The sequence below is a fragment of the Pleurodeles waltl genome, chromosome 1_1 (assembly GCF_031143425.1).
Source record: "Pleurodeles waltl isolate 20211129_DDA chromosome 1_1, aPleWal1.hap1.20221129, whole genome shotgun sequence".
In the NCBI taxonomy this organism is placed as follows: domain Eukaryota; kingdom Metazoa; phylum Chordata; class Amphibia; order Caudata; family Salamandridae; genus Pleurodeles; species Pleurodeles waltl.
The window spans coordinates 733852830-733877263 of NC_090436.1; the positions used below are offsets into that span (position 1 = coordinate 733852830).

The 24434-nt window shown below is 41.5% G+C and overlaps 1 protein-coding gene across 9 annotated transcripts in view; it reads right to left on the minus strand.

Moving 5' to 3' along the window:
- Nucleotides 1-7988: 7988 nt before the first annotated feature.
- Nucleotides 7989-24434, minus strand: part of SYK (spleen associated tyrosine kinase) — a 596672-nt gene continuing 580226 nt past the window's right edge. For all 9 annotated transcript variants that reach the window (XM_069227459.1, XM_069227433.1, XM_069227445.1 and 6 more), the window contains one exon: nt 7989-11769. In XM_069227459.1, the coding sequence (XP_069083560.1) occupies nt 11697-11769 (73 nt within the window). In that variant the 3' untranslated portion in view covers nt 7989-11696. The remainder of the gene's footprint in view (nt 11770-24434) is intronic.

A 24434-nucleotide genomic window follows, 5' to 3' on the forward strand; every position in this document is an offset into this window, starting at 1 on the left:
AGTCTGCCAGTCCTAGGACTGCCAGACTCTCAGTGGCAGTTGGACCACCTCCAATGCAGCGGTCCGGCCTCCACATAATAACTGTGGTGAACACGCCACGGTCGGACTGCCGGCGCCAGTTTTTCACCAGCTGATGGCCTGGGTGTACTGGCGGACTTAATCCACCAGGGCAGCGCTGTCCTGGGGATTACGAGTCCTCGCTCCGTGGCTTTTGCACAGCAATTGCACCATCTTGTAAAAGGTGGCAGGGACAGGGTGCTGGGGGCCCCATAGGGACTCCTGCTCTGCTCATGAACTTGGCATGGGCAGTGCAGGGGCCCCCATGGACAGCCTGTCGCACTTTTACTGTCTGTTAAGCAGACAGTGAAAAGCGTGACGGGTGCTATTGCACCCTATGCACGGCAATATTGCCGCCGGCTCGATTATGAGCTGGCATCAATGTTGTGGGCCGCTTCCAACCGGGCCAGCAGGAAACTCATAATAGGGGCCGCGGAAGGTCACTGCACTGGCGGTGATTTGACCGTGGGAGCTTGTCGGGCAGCCTTTTCCCAACTCCAAACTGGAAATGAGGGCCCAAGTGTTCTATATGGCTTAAGGTCTTGTAAAATTAATAAAGGTGTGCATTATGACAGTAGGTGATCCATACGAGAGAGGACCATTGCCGACGTTTGACTTCCGAAGGATAAGTCTTGAAGCAAAGGCCCATGACAGAAACGGTATACAAATTATGGGATGCACATGGGACTCAACCCCAAATTCACAAACTCATATATCTGGAGACAGATTAAAACAGAGGACTCAATAAAAAGAAGTAGGAGCATGTATTGACATATCAACATTAAGAATCAAGAAACATCAAACCTCAATATATATAAAATTCAACATTCTTTACACTGCTTTTATGACACCAAAGATGATTAAAAAACGATTCCTATCAATAAACTCGGATTGTACATACTAGATTCTGACACATGGTAGGGGAATGTCCAGTAATAGCCACCAACTGGAGAAGGTAATTGGACAAAAAAGAAGGGTTGTTGTGTGTTGGGGCATCTTTGTTGTCCAAAGATTGGAGGTCAAAGAAGAGTCCCTAGACCTCACATTATTATTATATCCAGAAGAACAATAACCATGACTTGGAAATCTTAAGTAGTTACTCCACTTACAAAATGGAAAAAGGTGGTCAAACCTTGGGCAGAAGCAGAGTCAGACACTGCATAGAGGAAAGCGGCATTAGGTAATTCAAGATAGCCTAACAATGGGATGAGTTATTGACAGAACTCATAAATACCGGTAAGAATGGTAAGAATGATGCTAAACCCTCTGCTTATACAAAAAAAAAAAAAGGTTCATACTTGATCCGTTCACTAGAGACAAAGAAGCAACTATAAATGAAACTGCTATGGCAGTACTGATTAATCCTGTATACCTTAGTTCGAAACCCTATGGTTGTGACCCAGAAAACATGGAAAGATATTCTTATAAGTATGCATACGCATATAGACCACTCATCTGAGAACGTTAGATATTAGTTCTACGTAAAGGTTTAATTTAAAAGTTGGAAGTTTGCGAGCAGTGTAATAAAGGGAAGGAGAGGCGTATATATGCAAAACAGCCAACAAGTTATTGACACGGATTAGACTGAGAGAAAACATTGCACTGAGTAGGCATGGACATGGGTAGAGAAGTAAACAAATGTGAGACATGACATGTTAAATGGTGTTGTTTGCCTATTGTGTTGAACTGTACTACATTGCCTATTGTAACCAATATAAAATAAAGATCAGTTGGAAAAATGAGTTGTGCAAATGGACTTAGAGTACTGGTGACAGAGACCATCTTTCCTTCTTTACTTCCACAGCACGTACAGGAGTCAAGGATGACAGTAGTTCTCTATGGTGCATGCTATGAAGTTTGTTGCTACTTGTTGCTGCCACTGCACACGAATGCTATGCACATCTTCTCCTATTATCTCTGTTCATCACACATGCATTATTTGATAAGGCCCCAAATGCCTATCCCAACTGATTCTCTCCACTTACAAATATCCAAAGATTCTAAAATGTGAAATGTTTGGTCTGCTCTTTGACTTACCTGTGATATCTGTACACTTTTTAGAAAAAATATATTATCCATTTTCAGTTTGTGATAACTAGAGAGCTGACAGAGTGTTGTCATCTTAGAATTGTAGTCTGCTGGTGTTACCTACTGCATGAGGTACCTGCTGAGAAAAGGTGTTAGTTTTTCATGGGATTCTGACTGTGAGAAAGAATTCAATGAACTTAAGTGTAGAATAGCACAGGCCCCCAAGCCTGAAAATTTTGATCCCAAGAAATGTTCAATTAAAACCACCAATGCCAATGTCAAGGGATTAGGGGCAGTCTTGCAACAAGGTGGATGTGGCCCTGAAACTACAATCATGTTTATCTCGAGCATACGAGGTGCAAAACGTAGATGGTAATAGAGAGGGAAGCACTTGCCATTTATTGGGCAGTTAAACATTTTAAGACATTTCTGTGGGAGAGTACATTTGTAGTAAGAACAGTTCACAAGTCCCTGTGTGAAGTATTCAATAAAAAGGGAATTGACTCGATTTCCTCTAGAATCTCTAAATAGATGGTGAGCCTGCAAGAGTATCATTTTAATGTAACGTACACTCCAGGGGCAGAACATGTGATAGCAAATATGTTATCCATGTTGGTACAGGACGATAAAGGAGATGACGTAGTGATATTTTCAGTGATTGCACAGAGTTCGTCTGTGAGATTGATTATAAAATAATTTCAGAAGACAAGTGACATAAAGCAGTAAAAGCAGATGAAACTTTACAGGAGGTGATGAAGCTTATCTGTACTGGCTAGAAACATAAAAACAGGGTGGTGTGGAGTGCAAAGATTTTTGGTTAGTGAGAGATCAATTGTCATTAAACAATGGTTTGTTGTTAAGAGGGACTAAATTAGTTCCTCCTGTCAGATTACATGAGGAATTGCTAGGTCAAGCACATAAGTGTCATCTAGGCATCTTGCAAACCAAAGAGAGGTTGCGGTCAACATACTGGTTTGAATGTACAAGTGAAACGTGTGGTGAGAGAATGCATGCATTGTGCATTGAGTGAGAAAATTATGAAATCAAGGACTCAACCCATGATAATCAGGAAAAGACCGTGTGACCCATGGAAAGATATTGCTCTAGACATATTAGGATCCATTCATGCTGCTGGGAATTCGACTTATGTCATTATTGTGACTGATTTATACTCCGGGTGGCCAGAGATATGTTTTTTCCAGAGGAATTATAACACACCCTCTAATTCATTTTTTGAAGATTCATATTGCGAGGGAGAGTTTTCCTGAAACATTGCTTACAGGCAATGGATTACAGTTGTTATCTAAAGAGATGGAGAGTTTTCATCAAGGATGTGGGATTGTACACAAGAAATGTGTTCTCTACCACCCTGAATCCAATTGGATAGTAGAGACATTTAATTGTGTATTAAAGGAGACCATTTTTCTAGCTAAAAGGAATCATCTTAATTGGAAGGATGAAGTATCATAGAGGGTTGGAGTATATAGAGTCACACCACACACAACCACAGGGGGGTCTCCGCTTGTTTTGTTTCGTGGGCAGCACACTAATACTATTCTAGAATTGAATTCAGTTAATCATTTTTAGGTATTAGGATCCAAACAGTGGATGATGAGGGAGGACAAGAAGATGAAAAACAGTAAATTATGCACAGATAAAATCATTCAGTTAAATCAACAGCTGTAAAAGTAGGGTATGTGGCAGTGATACGGTGACCTGGTTGCCATGCAGGTGGTACCAAGCTGTTAAAACCATTGAGAGTTACTAAGGTCTTCACCAATGCCATCAGGATGGAAGATCATCGTGTGTGGTATCTCAACAGAGTGGTGATGTACAAAGGAAAAGAGCTGTAGGATGCAGAGGGACATCCTCAGCAAGAGAAGAATGACAAGTATAAAGATATCAGAGGGGATAAAAATGGTAATCAGGCTGGTTCTTGGAGAGGTAATGATGAGAAAAAATAGAAAATTAGGAAAAAGTTTATACACCTAGAAGGTCTGGTAAAAAAGTTAAAAGTCCGGAATATCTAAGTGACTATGTTTTGTCTCCTACATGTATATTACTATTGCATCTCAGCAAAATTGTTGTATTTTGTTTTTTATTGTGATTTTTTCCATTCAAGATACACAAATGTATTGACTATAATCTTAAATTGCTCTTTACATTTTTGTTGTCTCAAACAAAACTTTGGGCCAGATTTACAAGAATGTGGCACATCAGCTTTGGTGTGCCACTTTTCTTGCACCCCCTAACGATACCATGTGTACGACGTATTTACAATAGCGTCATAATTTATAGTATAAATTGTGGCACTAATCCTGCAAAGTAGAGGGAGGCCCATTGAAAGTAATGGATGCATCATTTTAATGCCTGCTCTAAGCATTAAAAATGATGCTAAGACTGGCACAGTGAAATGTAAATTTCACTGCACCAATTTTACGGGCATCCCCTTGCATACGTTATGCCTGGCGCAGCCATAATGTAGCTCAAGGGCTTACAAAGTGGCACAATGCTAGCATTGCACCACTTTGTAAATATGGCCAAGGAGAATGGCCTCCTTAACGCCACGTGAGCGTAAAGAAATGACACCAGTGTGGCGCTAAGAGGCACTAGGACCTTGTATATCTGGCCCCTTGTTTTTTGGAGTGTTCATCATATATTATAGGTATGCCTTTTCGTTTTATATGAGAGGGAGGTGTGTGGTAACTAGAGATCTGATGTCAGCTCATCTTAGAATTGTAGTCTGGACATTCTAGAAAGTATGAGTTTTGAAAGGTGGTGAGCAGTCAGCACCATCATGATACAAAGAAAACACAGCTGCTTCTGTTTTCATTCAAATTTGATGAATGCTCTCTGGTGACCCAACTAAGATGCACACGTGGGTCTAATACCAAGTTTTTCAGTGCTCCACCCTGTAATTATGCTTCTTAGAGTTACCAGAAGCAGGGCTACCAGTAACTCTGACAGGAGAGTAGGTGGATTTAATAGAGATTACAAAGTGAGAGAATTGGAAAATTACCTGGGGAATTCAGCAGCCCGATTCTCCGGGTGAAATTTAGAAGGCCAAATGAGGCAACCTGATACTCATGACATTGCAGGTTAATTACAAGTGGGTTCAAATTATATTGAGAATATGACTAAGATTGTGTCAGACATTTATGTCACACACAGTTAGGAAACCAGTCGGAAATGAAGAATATATGAGGATGAAAAGATAAATATATATTTTATAAAAACACCACAAAAAAGAAATGAACTGTGGACACAATTACAGCTGGTTCTGAAAGACGCATAGTTTCAAATACAAAGCTTTTTTGCACATCAGTGTGCCATCCAAGAAAATGTGCATAGAAAGACAGCACAGCACTACCTGGAGATCTTGAAGTGGCTCCCAAGCAACACTTGAAAAACTGTAACTCATGCTCCAATCACCAGCATGTTGAACCACGGGAAATCCCTCTACACTGGGTTTACCAAGCAACACATTAGAAGACTACAAACCACCCAAAACTCATCAAAGAAGACTCATTTTCAGCCTCCCGCAGAGAACACATCACACCAGGAGCTTCACTAGCTCTCAATACTCAACTGTGCTCACTTCAAACTCTTCATACATACATTCAGGCACTATAAAACGTAGTCCCTCCCTACTTGACCAGTCGCATTACCTTCCACCAACACACCCAGACACATCCACTCCACAGGATTTCCATTCATACACATCCCACGTATACACAGAACCAAATCAGCAGGACAGGCGTTCTCTTACATCACTCCTAAAGCATGCAACAGTCTTCTGCTGCACATCAGAGCCTCCTCCTTTCTTCTTGAACTTTGCAAGAAGCTGATGACCTGGCTTTTCATTTAACCCAGCTATCATAGACAGGGCTAACTCACACACCTGCTCAGCACCAGGATACCCTTTAGGGTGATAGTATGCTTTACAAATACACATATAATAACAGGAGATCCTGAGAAATTAAACTGTGAACTTGTAATCAACCTCAAATTATATAATCTTACCGTGGCTCACTCTAACACATTGGGGACAAGAGCTTCATGTGTGCATTATCACAGTACTACATCATTAGAAAAAGGTTCAATGTACACATTTACACTCAAACTGCACCAAAAGTATTTAAAGTGCTGTTGGGAATAGACTCCCCCATCATCAAAACCTCAATCATTAGTCAAAATGTTTACCATCATCCTCACAAATGACCTTCAACTTGCTTGAAGATTGACTCTCCCATGAGTTGAAGGAATTATCTTATTGCAGAGAGGCAAACAAGTTAATAAAACAAGCAAATAATGCCGCAAACTGACACATCGGAGAACCAATCCTGACATGGTTACAAAATAGCTGCTCAATTAGGAAATGTAGTGATAATGGATTCAGAAATGTATACTAGAAAGTAAGAGTCTCACCCCTTTTCTGTAAGGGGGTGAGTCTCATATCTCATACTACTGGTTAGATATTTCCACCCAATAATGGTTAATAGCATCTAGGAGGAGATTTCTGCCCAGGTGTATGTGAAAATCGCAGATTTCCCCATGTGAATATACGTCTAATGGCATAGAAATGCACGGCAGTAAAACTGTATGCACCTTTCAGGAATTCTTCTGTGAACTGATGATAGGCATAAAGGAAGCCACTTTCTCCTGCAAATGTATGCTTATGGCTCAAACGTTGTTCTGGATTAAGTCCTTTGACTTGTGCAATGACTCAATCAGCAAGTATTTATTTGTGTAACTTAAGCTTTTATATTGCGATTCTCTGCAACATTTATAAGCTACTTGACAAGGGCAAGGACAAAGAAGAGCAGGACTAGGATTAATGCAAATAGTTGGTAGGCAGACTATAAATCTCACTTCTAGGCCATGAATAGTTAAACAGCTGAATATCAGGAAAAATTTGTTGCCTCTTATCTTCATCTTCCATTCAAAGGTTCATTATTCTAACCTTTCCCATTGTCAAATTCAGATGTTGGATCATAAGGCTCAAGAACTGTGGCAAAGACTTACATTGATCAAAAAACAAAGTTTGTGGCAGAGAAAGTCACCTCGTTAATGTATTAATGGGCTGTCAGCTGATTAGGAAGGTGAGAAAAATAGAAGAAGCATCATTTTTGCTGCCACTAAGTGAGCACTAAAAAATCAAGCACTTTTCACATTTTAAAGTGGCCGATACACCACCATAATTCAGTTTAGCAAAACCATTAATGTGAAGTATACAGTTATAGACAGTTTTAAGTTTAAGTTTATATGTGTACATATTTTGAAAACATAATCAAAATTCATTATTTCCATTTTCACCGACTCAAAGGTACTCAGACGTAAATATGCTACCAATTAAGAATTGTTTATATTTTTATCAATAAAATATTACACATCAATATTTGATCATTTATTGTGCTGAACTCTATGACTGCACTTTCCTAAAGTTCAACAAATGCTTTAAAGTACTACAAAACATGACCCTGCAATATTTAACACTGTTGGAAAGGGGGTTGTTCATGTAATCCATCTATTCTAAAAGTTTGCTGAATCGTACAACAGCCATTTCAGTGATATAGTTTCCAATGTTCCGCTCAGAGGTTTGATCATTCTCTAACCACATGTTTATCTTCTGCTCAGAAAACCATTTTGTACATTGGGTCACCTATTTTACAACACTGGTGAACTATCTCATCAGTCAGTTTATGAAGCTGAAGGCCCACTGTATTACATTTTGTTAGTTATAGTAAGGGATGCTAGAATTATATGGCAATGGAGAACCATTCTTTGCAGCCTGTGGTTAATTTATATGGCACAGAAAGAAATTGATGCAGCTTTTCTTGAAACATTAGGTGACACTAATAATGTCATATTATTATTTATATATTACAAAGAACCAAATGCCATAGACATAACAAATGTTTATTCATAAAGAAAACCATACGCATTCAGCAGATACAATTGAAACTGACAGTCACGAAAAATAATGCATTTGTCTCGCACAGGAGCACTGTTTTCTTAACATTGTCTTTTTTAACTCCCAGAGTGAACCAGTTTGTGTAAAACTTACATTGTTGTACATAGAAAAAAAGGTTAAACTTTAAATGTAGAAATTGTTTGTAATAAAACATAAGCATCTTTTAAACTGTGTATCCCTGATATATCTTTGAACTGGTAGGTTACAGGTTTGCAATCTATATGTCCCTGAACACACAGCTATCCTGTAAGAAAGAGCCCTACAGAATATTATTATACAGTAGGGTTTAATTAAGTATTTTACACACTGTCCATCATTAGAAGACTCATTATGTAGGACAGTTATAAAAAGAAATATCATTGGTCATATTCTAATAAATCCAGAGTGTTTTCAGAAAATGATTATAACTTTGAAGAAAGGTATGTGTGTGAAGAATGAATCTAAACATTGTTCTGACAAATTAGGAGTTAGTTCCACTGCATTTGAATTGAATTGAATTGAATGCACACTGACATGAAGTGCTTTCCTACATGCAAATCATGGCACTCTTTGGAAGAAGCCTGGAGTCACATGCAGTAAAGACAAAGGGTAAGCAAGAACACAGTGTCAGCATATAAGGAGCCTGATGGATATACCACTCTTTTTTGTGTAAAGGGATACATTTGCTCTCTTTTCTAGTATTTTAGAAGCATTTTCACTAATTAGATATTGACATAATTAAACTGTATGATATGTCATGTAGGCCTTAATTACACGCTGCTTAAAACAAGGCTTTGCACATTGCGTTTCCATGAAGACATGTATTTAACTTAAAACACTAACAAATTCCTTTTTTCTCTTTCTTTCCTTTTTTTCTTTGCTTTTCTCTGACCAGTGTCAATTTCATGACGCAAGTTTCATTCTTGAACCAGTAGAATGAATGGAGAAGGTGCTAGGATTCATGTGACCTATGTAAAATATAATAGTATATTTAAATGTTAGTTTAATCTTTAAAAGTTATTTCTTTATGGATAGGATTTGTCAATAGCAGGGTATGAGAATGGGGGTGATCTCATGTGCTGTACTTACCTTGACTTATATTGTCTTATAGAAAGAAGTATTGAGAGAAAGAAATCAAATTGATAATTGTGTTACCAGTTGTAGTCAAATGCATCTTGTGTTTGTTAAGTTTGCTAAATCGATGGAGTTTATTCTTTTTCCATGAAGACATAGTCATTCTATTGGTCCAGACAACAAGTTATCATCAAGAGACGCTACAGAAAGTTGTCTTTTGCTGATATGTTTTATTGTTTAAATGCGTGTTTCCAGACTAGAGATATAAGGCTTTTCTTCCTAAACCGCTTGAGAGTCCCTTTTGCAGAATTCCTTGAGAGCACTTCAACTCACATACATTCTGACTCAGACTCTTTGATGATGTCCCTCAGATTCATTCTAGGGAATAATTTTGACTCTACGTTTGAATTCATGGCGTTCTGAGACACTACTAAAGTTCTCAAACCTCTCTATATGAGAAGTTCTGCTACAACTTTTATGCTTTCACCTCTCAAACCGTGGACTCTTTATGGGTTCTGTTGATACATCTCTCCACTCTATTAAGCTTAGAACAGGGATAATCTTTATGGAACTTGCTTCATGCTTTGTTCTGTAATTGTATTGAAAATCTTATGATGCTAATAAAGAATTAAATTACTAAAGAATATTTAAATAAAAAGTTTAAATCTATACCAACAACCTCATCTTTGACTCCTACCAAATTGAATAATATTTAAAAATATCAATACCCTGTTAACTGAATTGCAGATTCTGATCAATTTCTTCTTACTTCAAAGGACCCATCTTTTAGGCCCAGACGGGGTGGGGACCGTCATGTTTCCAGTTAAATTAAATCTTCAACAGTTCGAGGTCCCTACAGTCCCCACTTCACTAGCTGCAACATAGAAAGATCTCTAAGTGATTTGCACATACATGGTTCATGTATTTGGGTGAGTGAACACCATAAAATACACAGTTTTTTAAACTAATTTTTGGAGTGTTAATTTACGAAACACAACTACCCCATTAAAAATATTTGGTTTGTGTTGTCCAAGAGGCGACTTTATGGAGCCCTTGGAGAACTGGGCGGCAACATTACGGAGCTCTTAATTGACTTACATTTGACTAGGTCATTTTTACACCCATGAAGTTTTAGTGAGCTGAAATATTCTGGTTTTGTTTTTGCTACATGTAATTCGATTTCACACACACACATTAAAAGGCTGGTGTGTCCCTTTTCTTTTTCCTGAGGAAATACCTGTTAGATTTCTGAATACAACATATAAAAATAAGTGTTGATGATCAACATTATTATGCCTGCATGACATGACTAAAGTGGTATAACAGGAATTAGATCAGTGTACCTTCCCAAATGAAGCACATTTGTGCATTGTATAGCCAGGTTACACCGCAAACAATTGACAAAAATAATTTGTTTGTTATATCTTGTAAAGCTAATTTTCACATTACATGAGCACTGCATCTATTTTCACCATGCACAGAGTATCTCGATTACAATATATTGCTGATGATGTTCTGTTAACTGTTATAAGAGAAAATGAAATGAAATTCACTCAATCAATGTGCGTGATTTAATTGTCTCAATATAATGTATTTACTCTTGTGAGGATCACTGTATAGCCTACAATAAATCTTTGAAGTACATGCCTATCTATCAGAAAGAACCACCTTTGATTTTGTATTGTAATTAGCCTAGGTTCTGAGGAATACAGGGTAACAACATATTTGAAAACTGAAGCACATCCATTATCTTCCAAATGTTATTTATTTGATATGCATTGCTATGGTTGCTGACTTAATAGGCAGCCATTTTTTTTTTTTTTTACTAAGGACGCAATAAAGTATTGGACACATACTGTGACAATTAGGTTCAACAGTCACACTTTGAAGAATATGTGGTATCATGGGTATATAGAAATGCAAATTGTTGTTTCTAATTTAAACCGCATTTGTGTTATCAAGTGCTTAGATGTTATCACTTTACACAGAAAAAAAAACTAGAAAAATACTACTGTAAATACTACTGACTGTCCTTCCATTTTGTGATTTATTTAAATATGCATGTCCAATTTTCCTTTCCAAGAAGGCGCACATGTTGTAAATATTCGTTGGGCATAATTTTCTACACAGTATCAGTGTTCTAAAACGTCCTTGTTATTGCTATATTTATCAATAATTCATATTTTGTAGGATTTACCCTAAAATAATGTCAATTGTGTGACACAAATTACTCAAAAGCACTGAACAATATCTAAGAACTGGTTTTGACAAAGTAGCTTTCAGAAATCAATAATACAAGTGTCTTCAGCTGAGGTTTAGCATTCTGGTGAATTATGTCAAATACGTACTTTGGTGATGCTGTTTTTATTTGTCTAGCATAGATACATTAACAAATCTGCTGAACTACACAGGTGGAGAAGAAAATGTAAATTCAGCAGACATACAGAGTAAATCATAGCTACAAGGCACCAAACAGAGACATACAATATGAGCCTCATTTCACGAAGTACTGGTTTTATCAGTGCTATACTGTAATTTCCAGTCCCAAAAGAAAGATTAACAGAATCTGAGATGACTATCGCAATCAATGCGAGATATCGTAGTAGTAGTTGCGTAGTTTTAGCTCAACACTTGCAAATCCTGGTCGATCATCAGCCCTGCAAAGAGAAAGCAGGTCCTATGTTAGTATGGAAAAGCAGTGCTTTCGGCACAAGCCCATATGCTATCAATGAAAGGGCCAGGCAAAAGAGTTAACATGACTGAAACAACCAAGTAGCCTGATATTTAACATTTTCTTTTATTTAAAAACACAGTGTAAGCACATTTTAATATGGGTGAATGCATGGGTCTCACGGACACCATCATACTCGGTAGAGTCAGGCACTTTTTGCAAGGAAATTTCTCAAGCTGGTTCAAACATATCACAGGCCTGTTGATTGTTGTTTAGAACATGCATGCTGACATGCTTTTTATTGATTCATAAGGAATCTTATGAATATCTACCGTTAAAAGGAAAGTGTCAATTTAATTATTGCCATTGTTAATGTGCAATATCCATTTTACACAGTATTAACTTAGAAAAAAATACGTCTCAGTTTAGCACTTCTAAAAAATATAATCTATTTAGGCGCTAATACTCATGAACCTGTAACATGCTTTGAAACTAGAGACTAATGTATCTAAAATTGAAAAAAATTAAAATAAAAAAACCAAACTGTATTTTTATTGTTTAAAATGCTATTTCAAAATATGTCTCTCACCATAGTGACAAAAAAGCTATAAGAAAATTTTTCAGCCAGTTTTGTATATCCATGTGTGAGTTTCAAATACTCGGAGAGAGGGGCAGCTCGGGGGCTATTACCACCATCTGCCCCCAGGGGGGCAGAAAGACTGAACTATGCCATTTAAAAACGGGGGGAGCAAAAGACCTTGCCCAAGGGGGCGCTCCCCACCCTGGTGTCTAGGGAGTGGATCCAAGCTTGGGGATCATCCTCTCAAGGCAAACCCCAAGCAGGGATCCACTTGGGAAAGAAACCATAGGAATGGGGAGATTATCTCATTTTCAGTAATACATTTCCCGTCTTGATCGGTGCTCAGGAGGCATAGATAGCCCTGGGAGCACTGATGCAGAGAAGGTGAAATGAGTAGATTGATGAATGCTGATGAGCGCTGATGTAATTTCCCTGAAAACACAGAAACAGCATCAGGAGATGGGGACACTCTCTCCCAGCTCTTGAGGCTATTTCTTTGTAAAGAAAATCCCTCAGGTGCCCGTACCAGAGGGATTTCCAATGCTGTGTGCGTCGGAAGGCTGCGAGCCATCAGACTCACACAAGCATCATGGACGGCTCCAGGTCGTCTGGCACACCAAAAGGGTTAAACAGAGTGCTAACTGGACACATCATTATTAAGCAACCTCTGTACTACCAGCACTCCCAGTGAAAACATGAAAACAACACAGGGATAGTTCAGGAAAACATTGTAGTGGATCAGTCTGTTTTTTGTCATATTATTTTGTTGTTGTACATAACCTTTCTGTTCCACTCGTAACTGGAATAATAAGAAGCTATTTAGAAGAACTACCTGCTGAATTGAGGTCACATGGTGTGTTAGGAAGCCTTGGCAACATTTGCTCTAGTTGAGGTTTGTAATGCTAAGCCTGGACATCCTGGATCAAACCCAGACCCTCTCTTTTGGCACTATTAGGGGCATATTTATACTCTGTTTGCACCGACTTAGTGTTATTTTCTTTTACTCTAATTCGGTGCAAAACTAACTCCATATTTATACTTTGGTGCTAGACCAGTCTAGCACCAAATTTATGGAGTTAAAGTCATTTTTTGGAAGTGGAAACCTACCTTGCATTAATGAGAGGCAAGGTAGGCGTTCCCGTGCAAAAAAAGACTCTATGGCCTTAATGCCATACTTATACTCCCATGCAGAAATGGTGCACAGGAGGGAGGAGGGGTCAAAAAATGGTGCAACGCTTGCTTTGCCCTGTTTTTTAACTCCTGGGTCAGGGCAGGCGTTAGGGGACCTGTGGGCCTATTTCCATGGTGAAACACCATGGAATAAACCAGCAGGTGTCCTCCCCAGGCCAGAGGGGCACCCCCACCCACACCAGAGGAACTGCAGAGGATGGGGGACCCCATCCCAGGTAAGTACAGATAAGTACAGGTAAGTATTGCATTTTATTTTTTTAAGTGCCATAGGGGGCCCTGTAATGGGCCCCCATACATGGCACAGGGTGCAATGGCCATGTCAGGGGACGCTTGTCCCCTGTGCTGGCCTTTGGGGTGGTGGGCATGACTCCTGCCTTTTCTAAGGCAGGAGTCGTGTAGCATGGTAGGTTTAGCACCATAAAATGACACTATTCTAGCAGAGTCTGGATTCCCCCAACCCAGAATTGGTCTCACCAAGGTCATACCTGGGGGGCTCTGCTCTCAGAGCTAACCCCTGACCCTCCAGGTTCCCCACTGGGGTCTGCAACCCCCTCTCAACCCTCTGTCTGGACTTCTGCACCCCCTCACTATGAGTGGTACTGCCAGACACCAGAACTGGTGGGTCACTGGCTACAGCCGCCCCCACAAGTTCTCCTGAAACTATGAGGTCTCCCTCAACAGATGGCCCTATGGTACAGGCTAGGCTCCCCTCCTGGTATTCCCTCATGGAACCCTCCAGGACTTGGGACCGGATCTCGGGCACCTTGGGCCTCAACCCATCCCCATTCCCTCTCCTCTGAGACTGGACATGGGGTCCCTCACACATCCCACTACACTGGGACCTACCTGGGACACTACAATCCTTCCCTACCTCACCTGGTTGGGAAATACCTAGACCACTCCCTTCAGGAGCACCCCCAAATGCCTCTCCAGACTCTCTGGTACTCACCCAGAAGTCTGCCTCCATTGTAAGCTCCCTGGGGTCAGAGACTCACACTCCATCTGGTGTTGGCGTAGCTCTGGAAAATAAGGACTAAACATATGCTCTTCAGCAATTACATCACTCAGCCCCTTCCATGAATTAATCAAATTACCCTTCACCTAACCATCCAGTGACTCTGCTTTGAAAAAGCACCCCACATCACCCTCCTGAGACTGGTGAGACAGAACCTGACTGTCCCTGACACTCAACCCACACTCTTCTGGGATGTCTTCACACTCCATAACCAGGACTTCTACCTGGGGGGAACCCCTCTCCTTGTCACTCTCACCTAGAGTCAGTAGAGTGTCCCTCCCACCAGTAGGAATATGACTCCCCATGCCAGTTCCCCAATCTACCTCAGGGACCCTGTGCATCACTGGAGCTACCTCATACCCCTGAACCTCCTGACATGTGTTAACTCCCTCCTTCAAGTAGGGCACCACATCTCTGGGCGTGTGCACTTCTTCATTAGCACTGGATATAAAATTGTTGCTGCCACCATTCAAGCCGGACTTAGCCCTCCTGACTTCGAACTCTTCCAGTTTTAGCTCATAAGCCAAAATCATAGTTTCTATCTCTAAGTCCCTTTTCCACTCGTCAAACTCCCTTTGCATCCTTTCTGCCTCTCTGTCCTGCACATCTTTAGGAGTCAGCCCTTAGAGGAACTACTGCTACCACTAATGGAGACCCTCCCCCCATGTGCAACAGGTAACTCTACTACACCACGGTGTAGACACTTTCCCATGCATATATTCTGTGTGCCCCCCAGCTTCATTGGCTGTTACCCAGGCCCTCAATGCCTCTTGACGCTCCCCCTTCCTGGCAGAGCTCTTAACGGGAAAGGCAAGATCTTCAAAGAACTGTTTCAATTGAGCAACTGAGTACTTCTTCAGTTTCCCTAATTCAAACACAGCTCCAGCTGTTGCATCTCCAAATTGAGACATGATGGCAACAAGTGCAAAGTTCCAACGGCAGAAAACAAGTTCCCAATGAAGTAAAAAGAATAGGTCAAGGGATCAGCAAAGTCATGGAAGTAGAACAAAAAGGAGTCCTTAAGAGAAAAAGCAAAAGATCACCAAACGAGTAGTATTTGGTCACATAGTGGTCTGCACTCACAATAGTAGTGTACACTTAATCACTGTATGTCAAGTCCAAATCCCAACCTCTGATTACCAATGTTAGAAATGGGGTCTTTGGTTGACAGTCAGGTTACCCCCTGTTCAAGCAAGGACCCTCACTCTAGTCTGGGTAAAAGAGAATCACCCTCAGTTAACCCCTGCTTACCCCGTTGGTAGCTTGGCAGAGCAGTAGGCTTAACTTCAGAGTGCTAGGTGTAAAGTATTTGTACCAACACACACAGTAACTTAATGAAAACACTACAAAATGACACAACATCACTTTAGAAAAATAGGAAATATTTGATTAAACTCAAAAATAGCGATTAGAAACACAAAATGCTTCGATGAGGTGTTAACACGGTGTTGTGACTGAGTTGTTCCCAACAAGCCGACACCAGCAGCGCCGGACACGGAGTCACATAGACCCCCAAGTACAGTACCTTTGGTGAAGAGTGAAAACAAGTTGATGCGCGAAGTCGGGGATCGTGGCGTCTGTGGGAAACATTGAATCTGCACACTTTGAGTGGCGTCGGTCACGACATGGTGCGGTGACTTCCACGGATTCACGGACTTTAGCGGGCTGCAGCGGCATCAGGCCTGCGAAGGTCGTCGCGTTCCAGCAAAGATCACAGAGTTGGTTGCGGGCGGCGTCACCGGATTCAGCAGCGGCGTCGGTCCGAAGTCGTCTGAAGTTGATTCCTTGGATTTCCACCAGCTTTCCTTTCAAAGGCCCAGGGACTGGATAGGGCACCACTTGTCAGAGCAGGAGTCTCTCCAGAGACTCCAGGTGCTGGCAGAGAGAAGTCTTTGCTGTCCCTGAGACTTCAAACAACAGGAGGCAAGCTCTAAATCAAGCCCTTGGAGATTTCTTCACAAGATGGAAGGCACACAAAGTCCAGTCTTTGCCCTCTTACTCTGGCAGAAGTAGCAACTGCAGGATAGCTCCACAAAGCACAGTCACAGGTAGGGCAGCACTTCTCCTCAGCTCTTCAGCTCTTTTCCAGGCAGAGGTTCCTCTTGATGTCCAGAAGTGATCTAAAGTTTATGGTTTTGGGTGCCCGTTCTTATACCCAATTTGTCCTTTGAAGTAGGCCTACTTCAATGTAAAGTATCTTTTGAATGTGAAATCCTGCCTTGCCCAGGCCAGGCCTCAGACACTCACCAGGGGGTTGGAGACTGCACTGTGTGAGGACAGGCACAGCCATTTCAGGTGTAAGTGACCACTCCTCTCCTCCCTCCTAGCACAGATGGCTCATCAGGAAATGTAGACTACACCCCAGCTCCTTTTGTGTCACTGTCTAGGGTGAGGTGCAACCAGCCCAACTGTCAAACTGACCCAGACAGGAAATCCACAAACAGGCAGAGTCACAGAAATTGTATAAGCAAGAAAATGCTCACTTTCTAAAAGTGGCATTTTCAAACACACAATCTTAAAATCAACTTTACTAAAAGATGTATTTTTAAATTGTGAGCTCAGAGACCTCAAACTCCACATGTCAATCCGCTCCCAAAAGGAATGTACACTTTAATCAGATTTAAAGGTAGCCCCCATATTAACCTATGAGAGGGACAGGCCTTGCAACAGTGAAAAACGAATTTAGCAATATTTCACTGTCAGGACATATAAAACACATTACTATGTTTCCTACCTTAACCATACACTTCACCCTGCCCTTGGGGCTACCTAGGGCCTACCTCAGGGGTGCCTTACATGTAGGAAAAGGGAAGGTTTAGGCCTGGCAAGTGGGTACACTTGCCAAGTCGAATTTACAGTTAAAACGGCACACACAGACACTGCAGTGGCAGGTCTGAGACATGATTACAGAGCTACTTATATGGGTGGCACAACCAGTGCTGCAGGCCTACTAGCAGCATTTGATTTACAGGCCCTGACACCTCTAGTGCACTTTACTAGGGACTTACTAGTAAATCAAATATGCCAATCATGGTTAAACCAATTACATACTATTTACACAAAGAGCATATGCACTTTAGCACTGGTTAGCAGTGGTAAAGTGCTCAAAGTTCAAAAGCCAACAGCAACAGGTCAGAAAAAATAGGAGGCAGGAGGCAAAAAGATTGGGGATGACCCTGCATAAGCAAAAATGTCCAACAAGGGCTATTCAAATCATTTGTCTTTGTTTATTGACAGTTTTGCAGCTTCACACTGCATTGAATTTCTTACAAATTGCAGGACCTGACATGTTCAAATGTCATATACAGCAACAACAGCATAGCAGGACATTTAAAAATTAGATCTCTTTCCCTTCATAACTACCTGCATTACCTATGTTTTTCGAGAATACAACACATACACTGTGCTGTACATATTCAGTATTTGTTCTGAGTTTTTAAACACATTACTTGGTGAAGGCATCCCTAATACTATGAAGTGGATTGGGCTTTCTTGCTATACTTACTCCATACAATGCCGTGCTGGTATACATCTTTTGGCATTGATTGCATCTGGTTTCCAGTCCAACCATGAGTGATAACATAAAGATTATATTGGTGGTGATACAGGTTTTGGTTACAAACCCCTGTCTTGAGGCATCGAAAGTAACGTGGCCAGTTCTGGCATGTACTCACTCTCTCATACTTTAAAATGAATTCATTAATCAGGAATATCTCAAACCTTATTCTAACTCTTCACATACAAAAAACCCTTGCCTTCTATCCTTCAAAAGTGGTTTTTCCTTTTTCTGTATCTTACTATCATGCAATCACTGCCAGTGAATCACTATTTTGGGAGTCAAGAAGGAAATATATTTTCTTTCATTTCCCAGAGACATACTTCTTAGTCTTGGAGGGGGATTGGAAGGGGAGATTGTTTCAGTGTCCTAAACAGAGAGCTCTCATCCATTTTTCTATGAATCATAGGAAGTAGTGTTTCATTAGCAGATTGGAACTTTTTTCTAAGCCATCTGTTGATGAAACACAAGGAGCCATCGCGGAAAAAGAACGATAACTGATGAACCAGCACCACCCATGACACAATTTTACCTTCAGCCAGCTCGAATCATTGCAGTTCCGTTGTCACTTTCATGTTAACACGAAGATGATCACACGAAGATGAACACACCACTGCAGGAGTACGCGTAATTGATGGGACTGTGTAGACTGGAAGGCATAAAAAGTTGTTTGCACTTTGACCTGATAGTCAGACATGTGAAGCACATGCCGCTGCTGACTCACTGCGTTAGAATGAACTCACCTTTGGTAATTAGTTGTGCTTCATGGGACAATTACTGTATGGCAACATACCTGAGTGTACGACTTATGACTCATCAGTAATAAATCCTTGTAATTCCTTTTTCTCTGTGACTTGTACTTACTTATGCCTTAAGCATTAATTTATCTAGAAATGCCAATTCTAATTCACACAGCATTTTCTGTGCATAGTTGTGTCTTACGCCAGATCTAGCTGTCACTGTGTCATAAACTTTAAAGAGCTAATCATAGTTACAGTGAGCACGCCTTACTCCTTTCACTTGATGTTATGTAAAACACAGTAAACGTTTTCCAATGGAGTCATGGGGCTCCAATTTCAAATATAGCCCTTGGTAAAAGAAGATGGCGAGGTGTGTCACAGTACGTATTTCTTAAGGCTGGCATCTAATCAACTGAAGCAAGGTTGGCCTGGGCAGTTAGTGAACATGAATGTGAGATGATCAGAATGTTCATTTTCAGAGACTTATGACCAGACTAAAATTATAAGTGCTATTTATTGCACCTGGTACACAAGAGTAGGACAGGGTTCATTATTTATCATGCCTGATAAATAGCACCTATTACGAGTTCTTGTGGCATATCATGCAGATTTTGTGCCCTCATTTACAAGGGTTGGAGCAGGGCAGCACTGCACGGATTCTTGCTGCACTGCCCTGTGTCAAAAGCAAAGGGCAGGAATGTGCTGTATCTATGAAATACAGCACATTCCTGTCCTTTTCCCCTGTGATGGCATACAATAGGCTGCCATGAGCCACTACAGACACCCTTGCACCATAGTGCAAGGGTGTCTGGGTTGAAAGGATGATTGTTTTTGTGCAGAAAGAGACACCTTCCTGCATAAAACAATCACAAGAGGCATTTTCCTCTTTTTATGTGTGCTGCAGTGTTGGCAGCCATCTTAGGTCTCAGTTTTGGCTGAGTCCCACACAAAAAGATTAAAAAACAGAAAATGTGCCAGGGTAGGGACACCCTGACCCCTTAGCTCTGGTGCTGGGGTTTCAGAGGGACCCTCCCCAGGACAAAAAAGCATTTTTTTAAACTAAGTTTGCAGCAAATTTAAGATGGATCTGTGAATCTGCGGTAAAAAAAGAAACCACCCAAAAAACCAAGCACACTAGTACAGCCCCCCAGTGGGCCAGGTCCCGGGGTCAAGTGTAAATAAAGGAAGGGGGCACCCTCCCAGGGTTTTTATATGCCCAGACGATCACCACCTCCCCGAGGCAATTTCAATGTTGGAGGGGGGACGTGCAGCCCCCTCGTGGAGCCAACAATGGCCCTGGGGACCGCCACATCCCAGGGCCGGCTCCTGCTATGTCTCGGGATGCCACCCCTGGGACATAGCTGTTTAGTGTGACTTGGAAGGAACTTTGACAGTTCCGGTCAAGCCACAGCAAACACTCCACTCACAGTAAGTGAAAGCTGTCAAACAGCTCTTGCTTGGTATGAGCGGTGGTTTCCTCTGTTTCCCTCTCAGTGTCCAGGGAAACAGAGGAAACAATTGCTCTGACAGAGAAGTAGCTGCATCTTTACCGTTCCCTCTCTGTGACAGCAATGCTGGCTCTCGCAGGTGGCAGGGAGCCTTGAGGCTCCCCCACGAACACCTAGTGTCCCCGCAGGGCACCCAGGATTGATGGCCAGGCCCCAGGCTCCCCTCTGGGAAGGGGGACAGCACTGCCCCCTAAAAAAAATTGATAATGGTGAGGCTGAGTCCCGAGGGATGGGGTGCCCGAGGCCGAAATCGGTCCGGGGAGGGTCCTGCGCGGCCCCCTCCCCAAAACAATAAATACATTATAAAAGGTCAGGCCCTGGGGGAGAGGGTCCCTGGGGCTGATATTGGCTGAGGGAGGTGTGCCATGCAGCCCCCTTCCCCCAAAATTAAAAGATAATGGTAAGGCCGGGCCCCGGGGCATGGGGTCTGAAATCGCCTGGGGGAGGGTGGCAGTGTGTTCCTCCCACGGAATTGTAGCAGGTCCCGGAATGGTTTCCTCAGGGCCAAAACTGGCCGGGGGAGGAGGGTGCATGGCCTCCCTCCCTCAAAATGCACATTAACCCAATGAGGTAGCACCTAACCAGTAGAAAGTGCTGCAGTTGGGTAGACTTTTGGAGCAAAACTGAAAATTCTTGTTGGATAGTTGAGCATTTAACATAAATTAAACCTGAACAGGGAGTACTCACAAATGTAAATGTAGCAGGTGCCCCAGTTGAAACTCCACTTCTGGAAAGTACAATGATCCTAACTCCTGGGCTGGTGAAGGCAAAGCAAGTGTGTTTACTCAGTACTTCCATATTGAAATCTGATCTGAAATCCTTTCTGGAGGTGAATGCATCATCCATTTAGTAGAACACGATCAGACACTCTCATACCCACATAGACCCTCTCACACCCACTCTCACACCCGGGTAGACTCTCTCACAGCAAGTATGAAATCTGGAGACACCCTCTCAAACCTATTCCCACACCCAGAGAGACAGGCCCTGTGACCAAATCCAGCTGCGCATGGCCAAAGGCGGTGCACAGCTTGGGGTTGGGTGGTTAGGGGGTTGGCCCCCGGGACTGGCCTCAGGCCAGGTCCTGCAGCCAACCCCTGCCATGCAGAGCCAAAGGCCATGCGTGGTGGTGGTTGGATTATCGTATAGTAATGAAAATTAATTTCCATGAAAAAAAAAACCATAGAAATTCACTGGAAAAAAAAAGGTTGCAGGGACGCTAAAGTTAAGAAATAGAATTTAAAAAAAACATAGAAATTTACTTTAAAAACCAAAGGTTAAAAGGATGTTAAGGTTAGGTTCTGAATTTACTCATAGAAAATGTTAGAAATTCTCCAATTACAGTTATAGTTATTTCAAGGTAACTATAACTCACGCCCTCGCCATGCACAGTATTTTCATGAATAATTTTACAACAAATGTTACAGTGGTATTATCAATGATGGTATAAAGGGTGTCATGATTGCTGTAATATCTCGGGTAATTAGCAGAGCATGGCCAGGGCACAAGTTATAGTTACCTTAGAGCATGAGTTATAGTTACTTGAAATAACTATAACTATTACTGTTGAATTTCTAAGGTTTTGTACAAGCAAATTCAGAACTTCACTATAACGCCCCTGTAACCTTTGTTTTTTTAGGTGAAAATCTATCTATCTATCTAGTTTTAATGTTAATTAATAATGTTTATATTAGAAGTTTGATATTTGTTTCTAAATTATTAGGTTTATTCAAATATGTAATTCGTTTGAAGCAAATTACTTACCTACTATTGCCTAGACTGAAGCAGGAATAGTAAATGTAACTCCTCCAAAGTCTAATGCTTCCATACTGTTGTTTCAACTAGAGGGAATAGTGAATTGAATCCCTCCAAAGCCCAACACCTTTCTTCAGTAGCACTTTTTAGAGTGAAAATGGTAAATTTAACCTCTCCAAAGTCGAACACTTTCCCTACTTTTTCAGTGACTGCAGTAGGAATAGTAAATGTAACCTCGCCAAAGTTTAACGCTTTTCTTAGCGTTGCTTAGACTGGAGTGGGCATAAGTATTCTAACATCTCCAAAGTCCAACACCTTGCCTCCTGTTGTGCTGTTTGGAGTGGGAATAATGAAATATAAATCCTCTAAAGTCTTAAGCTTTCCTCACTGTTGCATAACTGGAGTGGCAATAGTATATTTAATGTTCCCAGACTCAAATAATTTTCATAATATTGGTTCATATTTGTTTATTTTTAATTGTTTTCTTAGGATTTATTTTAAGTTAATTACTCTCTATTTGTCTGGATTATGCTTAATGGCTTGAAACAATGGTTATGTTGAGGAGATACATTAGCACAACATGAATGACATTTTAAGAATGTCCAACCTGGACCAGAATGGGACCGGTTTCAGGATATCACCCTTCATCAGCCAGGCAAGCTTGAATCCAGTGGCAGATTCAAGCTAGCCTGCCTGAGGAGGGGTGATACACATAAAAACAATTGGTCCATGGAGGACCTGGCCTGTCAGTTCGGGCTGAACTGTTCCCATGGGGAGCAGGGTCAAGACTAATTTACATATGGCTGGATCCAAACTGGAATGCCATGGCAAGCAAAAAATGGATGGATTAAACCTAAATCTGTGACTGGGGGGATTCGTTCCACCTTCCGTCCATCATCTGTTCTTTTTGCATTTGTCACCCTAAGTGGGAAGGGTATTCCCAGACATAGGTCCTGTGCTCACTATGCCACCAGATTCAAGCTAGACTGACTGGGTTTGGTGTGTTACCCTGAAACGGTCCCTGGATGCTTGACATCCACAGAGAACCGAGCCTGGAAGCTCAGGGGGAGCAGGGTTAAGGCTAATTTGCATAAGGGTGGTTCCAAACTGGAACGGCACGACAAGCAAAAAATGGATGGATTAAACCTACATCTGTGACTCAGGGGAATGTTTGATTTGTCCCACATTCTGTCCATCATCTGTTCTGTTTGCATTTGTCACCCTACGTGAGAAGAGTATACCCATACATGGGTCCTGTGCTCACTAAGCCACCAGATTCAAACTAGCCTGGCTGATTAGGGGTCATATCCCGAAAATGATTCCAGGATGCTTGTTTTGGTTCAGGGAGGACCTGCCCTGGCAGTTTAGGCTGGACTATTCCCATGGGGAGCAGGGTCAAGCCTACTTTGCATTTGGCTGGGTCCAAACTGGAAAGGCAAGGTGAGCAAAAAAACTGATGGATTAAACCCAGATATGTGTCTGGGCTGCAAATGTTTGATTTGTTCCACTTTCTGTCCATCATCTGTTCTTTTTGCACCTTTCTATTCCAGGGCATGTTGCCAAAAATGATGTCACCAGTTTAAAAGTCATGCCTCTTAGTATTGTGTTGGCAAAGCACCTCTAATAAAATGCTTTCCAATGTCTCATGGTGTATGAGTTTACCTTTATTTAGGCATTTTCAGGGCTCTCACTAGTGTTGTGCCAGTAGAGGGGAATTTGCAAGGCTCTTATCATAAGCCTCTATACTGATCTTCACCATACACTGTGTTAAACTTGGCATCATTGGTATGGTCTCTCCTAACTTTTTGCCCCTACTTCCCAGGTTGCTTCTGTGTGCCTGACTCTGTTTTTGTTGTTTTGCTTGCTCTGGACACTTTACTACTGCTGACCAGTGCTAAAGTGTAAGTGTTCCCTGTATAAATTATATGTGTACACTGGCTTATTTAAGATTGGCATATTTGATTTACTAGTAAGTGGCTAGTAAAGTGCACTAGAAGTGCCCATGGCCTGTAAATCAAATGCTACTAGAGGACCTGCAGCACCGGTTGTGCCACCCACGCTAGTAGCCCTGTAAACATGGTTCAGACCTGCCACTGCAGTGTCTGTTTGTGCAGTTGTAAACTGCCAATTCGACTTGCCAAGTGTACTCACTTGCCAGGCCTAAACCTTCCCTTTTTATACATGTAAGGCACCCCTAAGATAGGCCTTAGGTAGCCCCATGGGCAGGGTGCAGTATATGTTAAAGGTGTGACATGTACTTATGTGTTCTACATGTCTTGACAGTGAAATACTGCCAAATTCTGTTT